Here is a 17275-nt window from a genome sequence, read left to right as displayed (position 1 = left end):
CTCTGAAAGTTTGGTAGCATTCTCCAACAAAACCATGGCCATGGTTTTTTTTTTGTTGGGAGTTTTAAAATTACATTTTCAATCTCTTCTTTTGGTATAGGTGTATTTAGTTGTTCTACCTCTGTTTGTGTTAGTTTAGGTAGGTAGTGAGTCTCTAGAAATTTGTCCATTTCCTCTAGATTTTCAAATTTGTTAGAGTATAATTTTTCATAGCATTCTGTTATGATTCTTTTAATTTGAGTTGGGTCTGTTTTGATATTACCCATCCCATTTCTTACTCAGGTTATTTGTTTCCTCTCCTGTTTTTCTTTTGTCAGTTTGGTCAATGGTTTATTGATTTTGTTGTTCTTTTCAAAGAACCAGCTTTTGGTCTTGTTAACTCTTTCAATTGTTTTTCTATTGTCTATTTCATTTAATTCTGCTGTAATTCTTATTATTTCCTTTCTTTTTGCACCCAAGGGCTTCTTTGCTGCTCTCTTTCTACTTGTTCGAATTGTAGGGCTAATTTTTTGACTTTGGCCCTTTCTTCTTTTTGGATGTGTGCATTTATTGCTAGAAATTGACCTCTGAGCACTCTTTTTGCTGTGTCTCAAAGATTCTGGTAAGATGTGTTTTCATTCTCTTTTGATTCTGTGAACTTTTTTATTCCATCCTTAATTTCTTCTATAACCCAGTAGTTTATGAGCAAGGTATTGTTCAGTTTCCATGTGTTTGGTTTTTTTCCCTTACTTTTTCTGTTATTGATTTCTACTTTTATGGCTTTAAGTTCAGAAAAAATGCTTTGTAGTATTTCAATGCTTTGGATTCTGTTAAGGCTTGCTTTATGGCCTAATATGTGGTCTATTCTGGAGAATGTTCCATGTGTGTTTGAAAAGAAAGTATACTTGTCTGCTGTTGGGTGGAGTGTTCAGTTATGTCTATGAGATCAAGTTGGTTGATTGTGGCATTTAGATCTTCCATGTCTTTACTGAGCTTCTTTCTGGATGTTCTGTCCTTCACTGAAAGTGATGTATTGAAGTCTCCTACTATTATTGTGGAGCGTCTATCTCTCTTTTCAATGCTGTCACTGGGCGCATAAATATTTATTATTGTTATGTCCTCCTGGTGTATTGACCCTTTAATCATTATATAGTGTCCTTTCTTATCCTTTGTGGTGGGTTTTACTTTAAAGTCTATTTTGTCAAAGATTAATATTGCCACTCCTGCTCCTTTTTGAGTGTTGTTTGCTTGATATATTTTTTTCCATCTTTTGAGTTTTAGTCTGTTTGTGTCTTTAAGTCTAAGGTGTGTCGCTTGTAGGCAGCATATAGACAGATCATGCTTTTTTTTATCCATTCTGTCACAGTCCATCTCTTTATTGGTGCATTTAGTCCATTTACATTCAGTGTAATTATTGATAAGCATGAATTTAGTGCTGTCATTTTGATGTCTTTTTTTGTGTGTCATTGACAGTTTTTTTGTTCCACTGAATTTTCTGTGCTGCGTTATTTTTCTTTATGTATTTTCTTTTCATCTTTTTCATCATTGTTGATTTTGTATTTGCTGAATCTATGTTTTTTGGTTTTGTTTTTTGATGTGTAGGATTGTTAGTTTCCTTTGTGGTTATCTTAATATTTACTCCTATTTTTCTAAGTTTAAACCAATCTTTCATTTCTTTATATTGCCTTGACTTTCTCGCCATATGAAACACCTAAGAGTACATTTTTTAGTCCTCTTTTTTTTAATGTTGTCATCTTTTACATATTGACGTCTCTGTTTCCCCATTTTCAAAGTTTTAGCTTTGGTTTATTTTTGTGGCTTCCCTATCTGGGTTGATAGCTGGTTGCTCTGTTCTGCATTCTACTCTTGGTTTGTTATGTGATGTTATTGATTTTCTAACCAGAGGACTCCCTTTAGTATTTCTGGTAATTTTGGTTTGGTTTTTGCAAATTCCCTAAGCTTCTGTTTACTTGGAAATGCCCTAATTATGCCATCATATTTGGCAGACAGTTTTGCTGGATATATAATTCTTGGCTAGCAATTCTTCTCCTTCAAGGCTTTATATATGGCATCCCATTGCCTTCTTGCCTGCATAGTTCCTGCTGAGTAGTCCGAGCTTAGCCTTATTGACTCTCCTTTGTAGACGACTTTTCATTTATCTCTAATCACTCTTAAAATTCTCTCTTCATCTTTGCTTTTGGTAAGTTTGATTATAGTATTTCTTGGTGACTTTCTTTTGGGATCTATTCTTGTGTGGGGTTTGATGAGCATCTTGGATAGATATCTTCTCATCTTTCACTATATCAAGGAAGTTTTCTGCCAACAAATCTTCAACAGTTCTCTCTGTATTTTCTGTTATCCTCCCCTGTTCTGATACTCCAATCACTCATAGGTTATTCCTCTTGATAGAGTCCCTCATAATTCTTAGGGTTTCTTCATTTTTTTAAAATTCTTTTAACTGATTTTTCTCAAATAAGTTGTTTTCAAGTGCTTTATCTTCAGTCTCACTAATTCTGACTTCTGTTGCCTATGTTCTGCTCCTATGACTTTCTATTGAGTTGTCTAATTCTGAAATTTTATTTTTAACCTTCTGGTTTTGTTTGTTGTCTCTCTATGGATTCTTACAGCCTATTAAATTTGTCATTATGTTCTTGAATAACCTTAAGTTTCTCTATTGCTTTGTGTGTGTTCCTTGGCTTGTTCAGTGCTTTACATGATCTCCTTCCTGAACTCTTGAAGAGTTCTGTATATTAATCTTCTGTATTTGACCTCTGGTAATTCCAAGAAGTTTTCTTTCTCCAAAAGATTTCTTGATTCTTTGTTTTCAGAGCTTACTGAAGCCATCATGGTCTGCCTCTTTATGTGATTTGATATTGACCGTTGTCTCCTAGCCATCAATAAGTTATTATATTTATTTATTTTATGTTTGATAACTGTGTCCTAGCTTCCTGTTTTGTTTTGATTGCCCAAATAGGCTGCTCATGTGAGCTAGTTTGATTATTGGCGTCTTTGAGGCTCTAACATCCTGTCACCAGGTGTTTAGATCTGTTACTAGGTATGTGAACCCAGGAGTCTGTTTACTTTTTTTATATGGATTCAGCTGAGGTGTCCAAGTAGTTGGTCACCAAGTGTGTGGTGCAGGCTCTCACCTATAGTCCTAGACAGGCAGGGTTGATTGGTGTAGGCACAAGTATCTGGCTGCAGTAGGGTGTCAAGCACTGAGCAAGGCAGGAGGCTGATGGCTGCCCTTGAGAGTCTGGGAGGAAGGTGTGTCCCTGTTCCCTAGAGTGTGTAGGTGGGTGGATTTTGCAGCTGGACTATGGACCCCCAGTGTTGTTGGCTGTAAGAACTGGGAGGCACTACTTATTCTTGGACCCCTGTTGTGGGTGGCTAGGTGGTGTGGTGTAGCCATCAGTCCTCAGGCCCCTGATGTGTGTAGGTGAGGACCCTGCTTAATGGACAGAGCAGTGTCAAATGTCACGAACCTGCTACCTCACCATATCGTTGATACAGTTGAAGTTAGGCTTTAGGTATATACCCTGTTGTACTGTGCTACTGAGGGCCTATGCTGTTGAAATGGGCCCACACAGGTCTATGCAGGGATGAATGGCATTCAAAGTCCGTGGACCCCTTATGCATGTGCCTAGGCAAAGGAGCTGTGCCTACTCTGAGTTCCCAGTTTAGGGGAGCTGGCAGGTTATTTTCTCCTGTTTGTTAATTTGTTCCCTCTCCAAGGCCAGGAGAATGGCTCAGGGCACGTGACAGGTCCTACTTCTGGCCCAGGGGACTCAGCAATCACTGATGCCCACCCAGGACTTGGTGCAGAGAGAGGAGTGGAGAGGTAAATGGGACAGAGGTTTTTCCCAAAGTGGGTGTTTTTGGATCTGCATGGTAGGTCAGATGCATGTACTTATCTTTTGCCAACTGAGCACTGCTTTTCACTGGTTCTGGAGGCATGAGTAGACTTTCTGCCCCTGGGCTTCTCCCAGTGTGGAAAATGCCTCCCGAGCACCACTGCTTACCTCACTGTGCACACCAGCCAATCCGGCTGGAAGGGTGCCAGTTCCGGCCAGGTCAGGTCTGCCAGCTCCTCACTGTTTCAGAACGGTCTCTCCCTACCCCGCCACTCAGTCTGATTCCTCAACTTTGCCTTTGATGTTTAGGGTTCCTATATTGTCCTAGATTGCATAATTGATTCACTTGTTTTTTTCAGGCCTTTGTTGTAACAGGGACCACAGGAAGAGTGTGACTACTCTGCCATCTTGGCCCCACCCCTCATGTTCCTTTTAATTGTTCTTTGAGTTTTGGGGGAAAAAAGAAGTCTGAAGGGGCAAAATCAGGGCTGTAGGGTAGATGGGGTAAGGTTTCCCAATGAAATTCTCATAGGACAGCCCTTGCTACTCTCGAAGAATGAGCAAGTGCGTTGTCAATGACAGAAAAAAATTCCTAGGTGCAAATTTCCTGGACTTTTTCTCACCAATGCAGTCTTCAATTTTTCTCAAAATGTCTTCATAAGAAGCCCCTGTGATTGTTCTGTGTCCTTTGAGAAAAGCTATCAATATTACCCATTTGGAATCCCAAAAAAGTTTCCATAACCTTCTGAGCGGTCTTCTCTCTTGGTTCATCTTTGAGGTCTTCCTCACCTTCCTTAAAATGCTTGATCCATTTTAAAACTATTGTTTTATGTGGGGCAGCATTCCCATAAACTTGTTGCAAAGCGTCAATGATTTGGGAAGATGGTCACTTGAGACTTGTTAAGAATTTGATATTAGCCCTGACCTCAAAGTCATTTTTTTCCGTGGCACAAAAAGTATCTTTTTTTTGAAGACACTCTAAAGAGACTAAGACAAGTGTATTACTGAGAGACCTTTTCTGCAGGCATCCACTGATGGCAGAGACATGTTTAAACATGTTTTGTTTGGAATAAACTCGTGCATGTATGTAACTGGAACCCTAGTAGCAACATGTTTTTTTTGATTGTGCTTTAGATGAAGGTTTACAGAGCAAATTGGTTTCTCATTAAACAATTAATACACATATTGTTTTGTGACATTGGTTGCCAACCCCACAACTTGTCAACACTCTCCTATTTTAGACCTGGGGTTCTCTGTTACCAGCTTTCCTGTCCCCTCCTGTCTTTTCTTCTTTGCGCCTGGACTGGTGTGCCCATTTAGTCTTGTTTTGTTTTATGGGCCTGTCTAATCTTTGGCTGAAGGGTTTGACCTCAGGAGTGACTTCAGTACTAAGTTAAAACGGTGTCTGGGGGCCATACTCTTGGGGTTTCTCCAGTCTCTGTCAAACCATTAAGTCTGGTCTTCTTGTGTGTGTGTGTGTGAGTTAGAATTTTGTTCTACATTTTTATCCAGCTCTGTCCAGGACCCTCTATTAGAATCTCTGTCAGAGCTGTCAGTGGTGGTAGCTGGGCACCATCTAGTTATGCTGGACTCAGTCTGGTGGAGGCTGTGGTAGTCGTGGTCCATTAGTCCTTTGGACTAATCTTTCCCTTGTGTCTTTGGTTTTCTTTATTCTCCCTTGCTCCAGATGGGGTGGGACCATTGGAGTATCTTAGATGGCCACTTACAAGCTTTTAAGACCCCAGATGCTAGTGGCAATATTTTTTTAACTTACCCTCTTATATATATGGGAATGCTGTCCCACATAAAACAGAGTATACACAGCAAAACATACACCAATTCAACGGTTTCTGTGTGTACCTTCTAGTAACACTGATTGCATTCTTCTACTTGTGTAACCATTCTCACCCTTCTTTTCTGAGTTGTTGCTCCCCCATTAACAGAAACTCACTGCCCCCTAAGCTTCCTATCTAATCTTTCCAGTTGCAGTTGTTACTCTGAACACATATAGTTCTTAGAAGAGCATAATGCTCAAGGCAGACTCTTTTTTACTAGTTAAGCTAAACTATTGTTTCATTTTAAGAAGGCTTTGGGGGATATTTTTGGTTTAAGGTTTAAAGATTATCTCAGGGCAATAGTTTCAGGGGTTCAGCTAAACTTCATGGCTCCTGGAAGTCTGAAGTCCATGGATTTTAACACATATTTTGGGGGGATAAAATTCAATCCATAACAAGAATGTTACCCCATTCCTGCCCCCAGCTGCCAGATTCTTTGGCTATTCTATTTTGGAGAGAAAACCCAAAAACCCATTGCCACCGAGTCAATTCTAACTCATAGCGACCCTGTAGGACAGAGTAGAACTGCCTCATAGAGTTTCCAAGGAGCACCTGGTGGATTTGAACTGCCGACCTTTTGATTAGCAGCCATAGCACTTAACCACTAAGCCACCACAGTTTCTATTCTGGAGAGGGAGGGAAGCAATTCATTGTTAAAACTGTGTTGCCTGTGACCATAGACCACGGGGAAATCTGAGACCAGGTAAAACTACTCTCTGGAAACATAAGTGGTTACACAGTTCCAGACAAAACAGAGTGAGAAAGTGTTCCTAAGGAGGTAAGATGATAACATTTCATATTTCATTTCAGCCCAATAAATCATCACATCCGTGAAAGTTTGAGTTCAGTGTTTTGAGGCCTCTATTGCAGAAAATTTAGAAGAAGGGTAAATTTCTGGGTGGGACAGTTAGGGACAGACTTTATGAACTGTTCTCTGGTGAAATCCAGGTGGAGTCATTGGGGAAACATGCGGATGTGAGGTCTAAGAGAAGATGAAAGGGACAGTAGCAGCGAGCTCACCAGCCGCAGGGTCTGAATGATTCAGGTGAGCAGTAGCTGTGGAAGCCAGCTCAGTAAGGCGGATAGAGCACTGGGCTGAAGGCTAGGAGGCTGGAGGGAGACCCCTTTCCTTCTGTTTACACTCTGAGATTTTTTTTCCTTTTATTATGGTTATATATATATATATAACAAAACATTTGCCATTTTAACCATTTTTAAATGTATAATTCAGTGACATTAATTACACTCACCATGTCGTGCATACATCACCAGTAACCATAGCCAAATGTTTTTCATCCAGTGGTGGTTCAGTGGTAGAATTCTCACCTTCCCTGCAGGACACCCGGATTCCATTCCAGGCTAATGTACCTCGTGCATAGCCACCATCTGTCTGTCAGTGGAAGTGTGTGTGTATTGTTATGTTGCTGTGCAGGTTTCAGCAGAGCTTCGAGACTAAGATGGACTAGGAAGAAAGGCCTGGAGATCTACCTCTGAAAATCAGCCTGTAAAAACCCTATGGATCACAATGGCCCTATCTGGTTATGCATGGGATTGTCATGAGTTGGGGGCTGACTCAATGCCTGCTAAGTATTTTACGTAAGTGGGGTCGTATAGTATTTGTCCTTTTGTGTCTAACTTCTTTCACTCAGCATAATGTTTTCAAGGTTCACCCATGTCATAGCATGTATCAAGACTTCATTTCTCTTTATGTCTGGATAATATTTCATTGAGTGGCTATATCACATTTTGTTTATCCATTCATCTGTTGATGGACATTTAGGTTGTTTTTACCTTTGGTCTCTTGTGTATGATGCTGGAATGAACATTGGTGTATGAACATCTGTTTGAGTTCCTGCTTGTGCTCTGAAACTTTTGACAAGTTCTAGATCCCTCTGAGCTATAGTTTCCTCAACTGTAAAGAGAAGTGAATAATAGCTAAAATTTAAGGTTATTTTGAAGGTCCCTAAGTGGTACACACGGTTTGCCCTTGAAGACTAACTTAAAGGTGGGCGGTTCAAACTCACCCAGTGATACCACTGAAGAAAAGTTCTGGCGATCTGCTTCCGTTAAGATTATAGTCATGAAAACCTTATGGAGCACAGTTCTACTCTGTAACACATGGGGTCACCATGAGTTGGAATCGACTCAACAGCAACTAACAACAAGGTTATTTTGAGGAGTAAATGAGAAGGCACACACAGAAGCTGCCACATAGTAGGTGCTTAGTAAGTTGTAGTTGAAGCTGAGTCCAAGGTTGAGCACCTTGGATTCCTTCAAGTGTTTGAAGCCCCAAATGTCCAGGGTCTCCTCAAGGGTACAGGGGAAATACCATCACCACCTAACTGTGTACCTTCCCAACAGCTAAAAATGCACATTGGTTCCATTTTAAGAGAAACAAAATAAAAATCCAAACTTACAAAGAAGTTGAGTTAAACGCTCTTACAAAACATGTTCTGGGTTTCTGGAGTGTGCTAAAAGGGATACGCTTTGCAAAAGGCAGAAAATTACTCTTCCACTCAACATTTTGTTCATTAAATCTTTGGAATCCCAGTAGGTCCCTGAAGGGAAAAAAGAATGTAGAGACGATGGAGTGGGTTTAGAGAAGAACATCTTATAAATGTAAAGGGATGAAAAAGAATTCTTGTGAGATAGAGGAACAAGCATTATAATATCAGGGAGAGAGCTTAACAGTGAATACAGGGCGTAATGGAATATACCAAAAACCAAACAAACCCATTGCCATCGAGTTGATTCCAACTCATAGCAACCCTGTAGCATAGAGTAGAACTGCCCCCTAGGGTTTCCAAGGAGTGACTGGTGGATTTGAACTGCCAACCTTTTAGTTAGTAGATGAGCCCTTAACTGCTACACCACCAGGGCTCCATAATGGAATATAAACCAGTAAAACCAGTTGCTGTTGAGTCGACTTCAACTCAGGGTAACCTCATGTGTGTTAGAGTAGAACTGTGCTCCGTAGGGTTTTCAATGGCTGATTTTTCAGAAGTAGATCGTGAGGCCTTCTTCTGAGGTGACTCTGGGTGGATTCAAATCTCTAACCTTTCAGTTAGCAGCTGAGCATGTAACTGTTGTACCACCCAGAGACTCAAAGACTGATAAATGAGGCTGGGGCCTGATTATGAAGGACATTGTGCATTACACTAAGGGTTTTAAACTTTCGTTTGTACAGAAAAATTACGTGGAGCCACTGAAGGGGTGAAGGCATGGGAAGAGCATAATAGATTTGTAGTTTGGGAGGAGGACTTTTTAAAAAAATTTTTTGTGTTTTAGGTGAAAGTTTACAGCACAAGTTAGTTTCTTAGTCAAAAAATTTATACACAAATTGTTTTGTAACATTAGTTGTAATCCCCGCTATGTGTCAGCACTCTCCCCCTTTCCCTTTCCACCCCGTGTTTAGACAGATGAGCACATTCCTCGTGTGTGTTACTGCTTATTTTATAGAAAACAAACAAAAACAAACCCATTGCCGTCGAGTTGATTCCAACTCATAGCGACCCTATAGGACAGAGTAGAATGCCCCACAGGGTTTCCAAGGAGCAGCTGGTGGATTCAAACTTCGGACCTTTTGGTTATCGGCTGAGTTCTTAACCACTGAGCCACCAGGGCTCTGTTTGTTAGACCTGTCTAATCTCTGGCTAAAAGGTAGACTTCAGGAGTGGTTTCAGTTCTAAGTTAGGAACGTATCCAGTAGGAAGAGAGTTTTGATGGTATGTGCCTGTTAGACCAGAGGGATGGAGGGGAATCAGGGAGGCAAGTTTGGAAGCTACTGCAGTGGTCCAGGAAAAGAGATGGTGAGGGCCTGACTCAGGTAGAGGCAAGGAGTTGAAGAGGAGGGGAAAGATTATAGTATTGGTGGTAAGATGGTCAAGACTTGTCATCAGATAAAGTGTAAATCAAGGTAAAGAGAGGAGTAGAAATGGAGAAGGAGAGGAAAACAAGCTCCTCCTCCTCTATTCCACTTTTCAGTAATGTTTTCACCTTCTACCTGGTCCCATTCAAACTCACCCCTCACGTAGTTGGTATCCAATGGCTCCACCTCTCCTCCATCCCTACCTCAGCTGTTTTACTGTGGGCTCACCATCACCCTCATCTCTGCTTCTCTGGTCTCCTCACTGGTCCCTGCCTCTGTGTGGCTTCCTTCCAACCATCCTCTAACCCAACCCACCCACCCACCCTCCCACCCATCTTCCACAAAGCTTTCTAAAATGCAAATTGGATTATGCTGGACTCCCATCACCGACACCTCTAAATGCATGCACAAGACCTCCTGTGACCTGGCTCCGCTGATCTCTCCAACTCTCTCTTACCTTCCCTTTTCCCTCCATTCCAACTGAATGAACAACTCTCAGGTTCCCGCACCTGCCCAGCTATTACCACTCGATGCCTTTGCTCACACTTCTCCCCACCATGCCTCAAAGTTTCTGCCCACCCTTTTCTGCCTACAAACTCAACTTGAATGTTCAGCTGAGATCTTTCCTTCCTCTAGAAAATTCCTCTGACTTCTCCCTACAAGCACAATGGGCTCTTGCCTGTCTTGATCTCTCATATACATGTGCAGTGTTCTGTCTTAGTATTTATAACACTTTATGGCATTTTTACTTGCATGTCTCTTCCTGTTGCTAGACTTTGAGCTGTGTCTTACCCATCTTTGCATCTCCAGCACGGAGCATTTCTGCTGGCATGGAGAAGGAAGTGCTGCACAAGTGTCAGGTGGCATTATTGCCATTCACTCATTCAACAAATATTTACGGAGCACCTACTATGTGCCAGGATTGTTTTAAGCACTGGGGATATATTAGTGACCAAAGCAGAATGAAATTACTCTCCCTGTGGGGCTCACACTCTAGCAGGAGAGACAGAAATAATCAATAAACATCATATAGAGTATGCTTGAATGTAATATATTTAAAAAAATAGGACAGGGGCAGGGAAGGGATGGGAGTATTGGAGTGGGAGAGTGAGTTGCAATGGTAAATTGGTGGTCAGGGTAATCCTCATAGCAAGGTGATGCTTTAGTGAACACTTAAAGGAGGTAAAGGATTTAGCCAACAGGGAAGAGTGTTCAGGAGAGAAGGGGACAACAAGAGCGAAGGCCCTACATAGGGACCACACCCAGTGTGTTTCGTAAGAGCGAGGAGGCCAGCGTGACTGGAGGGAGAGTACTGGGGCCGAATTTTATGGGGTCTTGTCAGAGGCCATATAAGGACTTGGACTTTTTCTCAGGGAGCACTCGGAAAATTTTGAGCAGAGGCATGGCATGAATGACTGACATTTTGTTTGGATCACTCTGACTGACAGGTTACCGTAGACTGTGAGGGGAGAGTGTTGGAGGCGTTAGCAATAATCCAAGTGAGAGGAGATAGTGGTTCCAATTAGGGTGATAGCGGAACGTGAAAAGGTGTGGTCAGATTCTGGATTTATGTGAAGGTAGAGAAGACAGGATTGGCTGGTAGACCAGATGAGGGGTATGAGAGCCAGAGAGACGACAAGGATGAGTCCCAGGTTTGGGGCCAGGGGAACTGGAAGGATGAGTTTAACTTCACTAAGGTGGAAAATATGTGTGTGGAGCAAATTTTGAAGAGGAAAGGAAGAGTTTGATTTGAGGTGTGTTATTTAAGCTGTTGATGAGGCGCCTTAGCAGGGATGCCAAGTGGGCAAGTGGATGGACACTATGGTTATTCATCCATTTAAGTCTAACAATTATAACAAGTAATGGAATTGGTGTCACTGCATTGTACATGTAAAAAGTGTTGATTTGGTGAATGTTGTATGATATATTTTTACCACACAAAAAAATTTTGTTAATGGCAGGATACAAAAATGTGTGTACACTATGATCTCAATTGTATAAAAATTGCACATATACAAAGCCTTAAAAAAATGGAAGAAACATCAAAATGTTAATAGGCATTCTGTCTGGGTGATTAATTCTAGGTCTTTTCACTTTTCTTTCTCATTCTTTTCTCTATTTTCTAAATTTTCTACAAAGAGTTTGTCATATATCTATGATTAAGGGAAAGAGTAACTCTTCAGGAAAAACATTTCTGAAGGTCCGAGCTTAGGATGATGGCATTGTCGTGAAGAGAGAAGGCTGGCTGTAAGGAAATCTGGGAAAAAAAAAAAAAAAAAACAATAAATTGCTATCGTTGGCCCACTATGTGCAGGGCCAAGACTAGGAAGTTATCATACATGTCTGTGTCTCATTGGCAAGTCCAATCCTTGATCTTCCTTCAAGGAGGGCTCCTGGAACCGATGAGCCTGAGTCACAGCAGCAGTCAGTATGGGAAGAGCCTTTGCCCATCACTCTTTCATTTAATCCTTCCCACAAGGGTCTATGTCATTATTATCCCCAGTTCTCGATGGAGAAAATGAAGGCTCAGAGAGCGGAAGGACCAGACCCAAGCCCACCGAGCTGGTAGGTGGCAGAACCGGCTTTCACCCCGGTCCGTCTGCCTCACTGGGAACTTTGGTGGCATAGTGGTTAAGAGCTTGGCTGCTAACCAAAATGTTGGCAGTTCAAATCTACCAGGCGCTCCTTGGAAACCCTATGGGGCAGTTCTACTCTGTCCTATAGGGTTGCTATGAGTTGGAATGGACTCAGCGGTGACGGGTTTGGTCTACCTCATGCCCACCACCTCCTCCTTCCTGGCGCTGCCTCGTGAACATCAGAAAGAGATGCCCTCTGAGGAAGTGTCAGTAGCTAGAGGCCACATCTCCCAGCTGGGCTTCACCTTAGTGCGGTTAGAACATCCCTGAGTCACCAGGGACTAACTCCAGAGACTTTGGGTAAACACAGCAGACATTAGAGGATCATGGCAAGTTACAAAATTCAGAGTCCTCTGTATTTTTTTCTCCATCCCAAATAAACAGTAAGCATTCTAATGAACCCCAAGAGGGAAATGAAAACCCCTTCTTCCTGGGATTTTCCACAACTTTGCGGTAAGAGTGAAGGCCTGAAAGTGTGCTCGGCTGGGCTGTGTGTTCTGACCTTTCCTCTAAAGCTCTGTTTACTTTCAGAGAGCTCAGGAAGGGCCTACAGACGCTGCTTGGCTCAGGGTACTTGGCAGACGCGGGAGAACACCACGGTTATTTGGCAAGATGATTCGGAATGCGCTGAGAACCATAGCTTCAGGAAGAACGTGAGTCTGCTCGGCCCGCTGATAAGGCACTGGGGCCCCAAGCCACCCTCCACGGGGGTACCTGAGGGACCAGCCAACTTTGGGGCCACACAAAGAGCCTGTCCTCAGCTTGTCTGCCCCTGACTCAGCTAGAGAATGTTCAGAACCACATAGAGCATCATCCCTTGTGTCAGGCCCTGAATTTCCTCTGTTACACCAAAGAGAAACCAAACCAATTGCTGTGGAGTTAACTCTGACTCATGGCAACCCCATGTGCTTCAGAGTAGAACTGTACTCCACAGGGTTTTCAAGGCTGTGACCTTTCAGAAGTAGATTGCCAGACCTGTCTTCCGAGGCATCTCTGGGTGGGTTTGAACCACCAACCTCTTGGTTAGTAACTGAGCGCTTCACTGTTTGCACCATCCGGGAACTACCTGGGGTGAAACATGAAATCCTAAGGGAAGCAGGTCTTTTAGCGTTGGTCCTAGTTTTTGAGCTTGTTGTTCCCTCTGCCTGGAAGGTCCTTCCCCCAGCTCCTCTCTGGCTGTCTCGTCATCATTCAGGTTTCAGCTCAAATGTCACCATCTCAGAGAGGTCTTCTTTCTACCTCCCGGTCACTTTCTACCACACCACCCTGACTTATCTCCTTTACAGCATGTGTTGGGGGGCAGTGGTGGGTCAGTGATAGGTTTCTCATCTTCCATGTGGGAGACCTCTTTAAAGTGTTAAAAAGCAAAGATGTCACTTTGAGGATTAAGGTGCGTCTGACCCAAGTCATGGTATTTTCAATCCCCTCATATGCATGTGAAAGCTGGACAATGAAAAAGGAAGACCGAAGAAGAATTGATGCCTTTGAATTAAGGTGCTGGTGAAGAATATTGACTATACCACGGACTACCAGAAGAACGAACAAATCTGTCTTGGAAGTAGTATAGCCAGAATGCTCCTTAGAAGCAAGCAAGCATTAGAAGACTTTGTCTCACATACTTTGGACATGTTATCAAGAGGGACCAATCCCTGGAGAAGGACAACTTGCTTGGTAAAGTAGAGGGTTAGTGAAAAAGACGAAGACCCTCAACGAGATGGATTGACACAGTGGCTGCAACAATGGGCTCAAACATAGCAACAATTATGAGGATGGTGCAAGACCGGGCAGTGTTTCATTCTGTTGTACATAGGGTCGCTGTGAGTTAGAACTGATTTGATGGCACCGAACAACAACAGCATCATGAGGGAGACCCAGGTTTGATTCCTGGCCAATGAACCTTGTGCACAGCCACCACCCATCTGTCAATGGAGGCTTGCATGTTTCTATGATGCTGAGTAGGTTTCAGCAGAACTTCCAGACTAAGATGGACTAGGAAGAAAGACCTGGTGATCGACTTCCAAAAATCAACCAATGAAAACCCTATGGATCACAACGGTCCGAGGTCTGAGCAGCAACTGATCCTGGGGATAGTGCAGGACCAGGCGGCATTTTGTTACATTGTGTGTGGGGTCACCATGAGTTGGGGGCCAACTCTACGACAACTAATAACAACATAGCACATGTCATCCTCTGAAATTCTCATGTGTTGGCTTGTTTTCTGCCCCTCACTACAAGGTAGGCTCAGTGATAGCAGGGGACTTGTGTGTCTTGAGTGAGACAGTAGAGCACTCTAGAGCCAGACAGCCCACCAGTCTTCATATCCAGACTCCTCACCTGGAACCTCAAGCAAGATACTTCATCCATCGAAGGGGGATCATGTTCGCTGCGTATGATGGTTGTGAGGATTTAAAGAGTTGATAAACAGAACATTCTTAGGAGAAAACCTCCTACATAGGAAGTATGCTCTTACTATGAGCTCCTGCTCTATCAGCAGGGTCTAGTGTAGGAACTGGCCCTCACAGCTGCTCAGTAAATGTTTTTTGGATGCATGAACAAATCTACACTCAAGACCTCTCTCTGCGTGTTTTCTTTCCAGGACTCTGTTCTGCACTTCCCCAGGCACAGCCCGCTCTTCTCCGCTTGCTCCTTGTGGTCTTGCTCTTCTCCCTAAAGGCTTCCTGTTTGTCCAAATCCTGCCCACATTCCTTTAAGGTGAAGTGCAGGAGATGGCACGGAACAGAGGAAAAGGCGTTTGGGAATCAGGCACATATCTGGGGCTGAATCTTACTCTCTTTCATTTAGACAGTCAGGGCACCAACATTAATGAAGCTCCTACTGGGTGCTAGATTTTTGCACCAGGCACTGGAAATAAAGAATGAGTAAGACACACACACTGCGGTCAAGGAGCTTAGAGACTTGTGGCATAGAGACAAGTGAAGAGACAAGGGTGATGATGTCTATGATGGTAGCAGTATAGGATGCCCGGAGGCACAGGGAAGGGGAGCTGACCCAGGCGGGGTATCAGGGAAGGCTTCCCGAAGGAAGCAGCACTCTGCTGAGCCCTGAAGGGCGAGGCAATAGCCATGGGAAGAGTGATAGCAAGAACATTTCTGACAGAAGGAAAAACAGCTCACGTGCAGCCACCACCCTTCCGTACCCAGAGTCAAGGAGCACGTGGGGGCTGTGCGGCCACTTTAAGTGCTGCGGTGTAGGCGAGGGCAGAATTTCAGGAGGAGGACACAGCTGAGGTGGACAGCTGGGGAGAGGTTCCCTGAGCAAGGCCTCCTGTGCCATGTTACGGAGGTAGGGCTTTGTCCTGAATCGTTTGCTCGCTCAGGTGGAGGAGTGATACAACCTGAACGGACGTTGAAAGAATCGCTCTGGGAAGGTGGAGAGCAGCTAGGAATGGGGCGAGGCTGGAGGCAGAGGGACCAGGCAGGAGCCATTTCAGTAGCTCAGCCCAGATACAGGGAGCATGCTCATGGAGGTGGAGAGAAGAGGGAGGATGGATTTACAGGTTACCCAGGAGGGAAATGGTAGAACCAGGTGCTGGTGCTGAGTGAGAGGGCATTGTCAGGGGTAACAAAAGCTCAGGTTTCTAGCTTGGACTGGTGAGTAGATCTGAGATGCCCTTCATTGATATGGAAGGCGACCTTGGTGGTACAAATGGTTGAGAGCTTGGCTACTAACCATAAAGATTGGCAGTTCAAGTCCACCCAGCCCGGCGACCTGCTTCCAAAAAGTCACATCCATTGAAATCCCTGTGGAATACAGTTCTGCTCTGAAACCAGGGCTTTTTATTGGTTTATTCCAGTTCAAACTCCTGCTGAGAATCTGCATTTCCACCCCAGATATACTGAATCAGAATCTGTATTTTAACAAGATCCTAGGTGATTCGTATGTATAATAAAATCTGAGAACCACTGCTCTGCTAGTGGAGCCCTGGTGGCACAGTGGTTAAAGCCATTGGCTGCTAACTGAAAGGTCGGCGGTTTGAAACCACAGTGGCTCCTCTGGAGAAAGATGTGGCAGTCTGCTTCCATAGAGATTTTCAGCCTTGGAAACCCTGTGGGGTCACTATGAGTTGGAATCCACTCGATGGCAGTGGGTGGGGCTCTACTAGTGGTTCTCAGAATTGGTCCCTAACCAGCAGCCTTAGCATCACCTGGGAACTTGTTAGAAATGCAAATTCTCAGCAGGGGTTCAAACTGGAACACACTGGTTCAAAGTCCTGTCTGAAACACATGGGGTTGCCATGTGTTGGAATCCACTTGATGGCAGCCGGCTTGGTTTGGTTTTGGTTCACTGATACTGGGGACACAGGAAGCATCCTTGCCTTTGAACCCATGTCCTAGGTTCTAGATATTTCTTTCTTTTTTTTTTTTAAGCAGAAAAAACAATTTATTCAAAAGCTTTAGAAGCTGTAGCTACAGAATAGCTATGGAATTCCTGGAAAGCTACAGAAGCAGGCTTGGTACACAGGCAGGAATGAAGGAGATCAGGCAGCTTAAGTCATACCACAGAACTGCTCACAGGGTCTGCCCGTGGGGAACATCAGCGGTCTTGGTTTGCAACCCGTACCACTATCCCTACTGCCAGAATGGGATCTCCATTACCCCTGCTTCTCTGGGCCACCAGCTCCTGGATCCACAGTCTGGGACAGAGGCATTTGGTTCCCCAAATACAGGTCAAGTGCCAACATCCAAGCCAAAGCAGAGGTTGGGCAAGCAAGTATTGGGCTTTTTCAGCCTCCATACTGGGAGGCAGTTCTGCCTGCCACCAATTCTCATATGGTAAAAAATTCTCCAAACAGTAAGGGGGTTCACATGTAGGGCAGCTGAAAAAAAAACACAACAGCAACAAAACCCTTACTTGTTTTATTGGTTGAGGATAGCAGTTTTAATGTTAATGGTTAAAGGAATTTTCTGATTCATTTGTAACTTGAAATGGTAAATATTTCTAAAATATTGACGTATTTTCTACTTCAGTAAGTGTAGTAAGATAATTTAGTATTTGAAACGTCACTATAGTTCATAACCATGTGATCTTGAACGATGTATAACCTCATTTGGTATTTAACTGTCTTCATTTGTAAATGAGTAT

The 17275-nt window shown here is 43.4% G+C and overlaps 1 protein-coding gene across 1 annotated transcript in view; it reads left to right on the top strand.

Moving 5' to 3' along the window:
• Positions 1–17275, top strand: part of GLP2R (glucagon like peptide 2 receptor) — a 106040-nt gene that overhangs the window by 19074 nt on the left and 69691 nt on the right. Inside the window, exon 4 of the mRNA XM_004375982.1 lies at positions 12704–12825. Coding sequence (XP_004376039.1) covers positions 12704–12825 — 122 coding nt within the window. The remainder of the gene's footprint in view (positions 1–12703; positions 12826–17275) is intronic.

The sequence above is a fragment of the Trichechus manatus genome, unplaced genomic scaffold (assembly GCF_000243295.1).
Source record: "Trichechus manatus latirostris isolate Lorelei unplaced genomic scaffold, TriManLat1.0 scaffold00040, whole genome shotgun sequence".
In the NCBI taxonomy this organism is placed as follows: domain Eukaryota; kingdom Metazoa; phylum Chordata; class Mammalia; order Sirenia; family Trichechidae; genus Trichechus; species Trichechus manatus.
The sequence above is the reverse complement of the archived record's forward strand: the minus strand, read 5'-3'. Positions and strand labels throughout refer to the sequence as shown.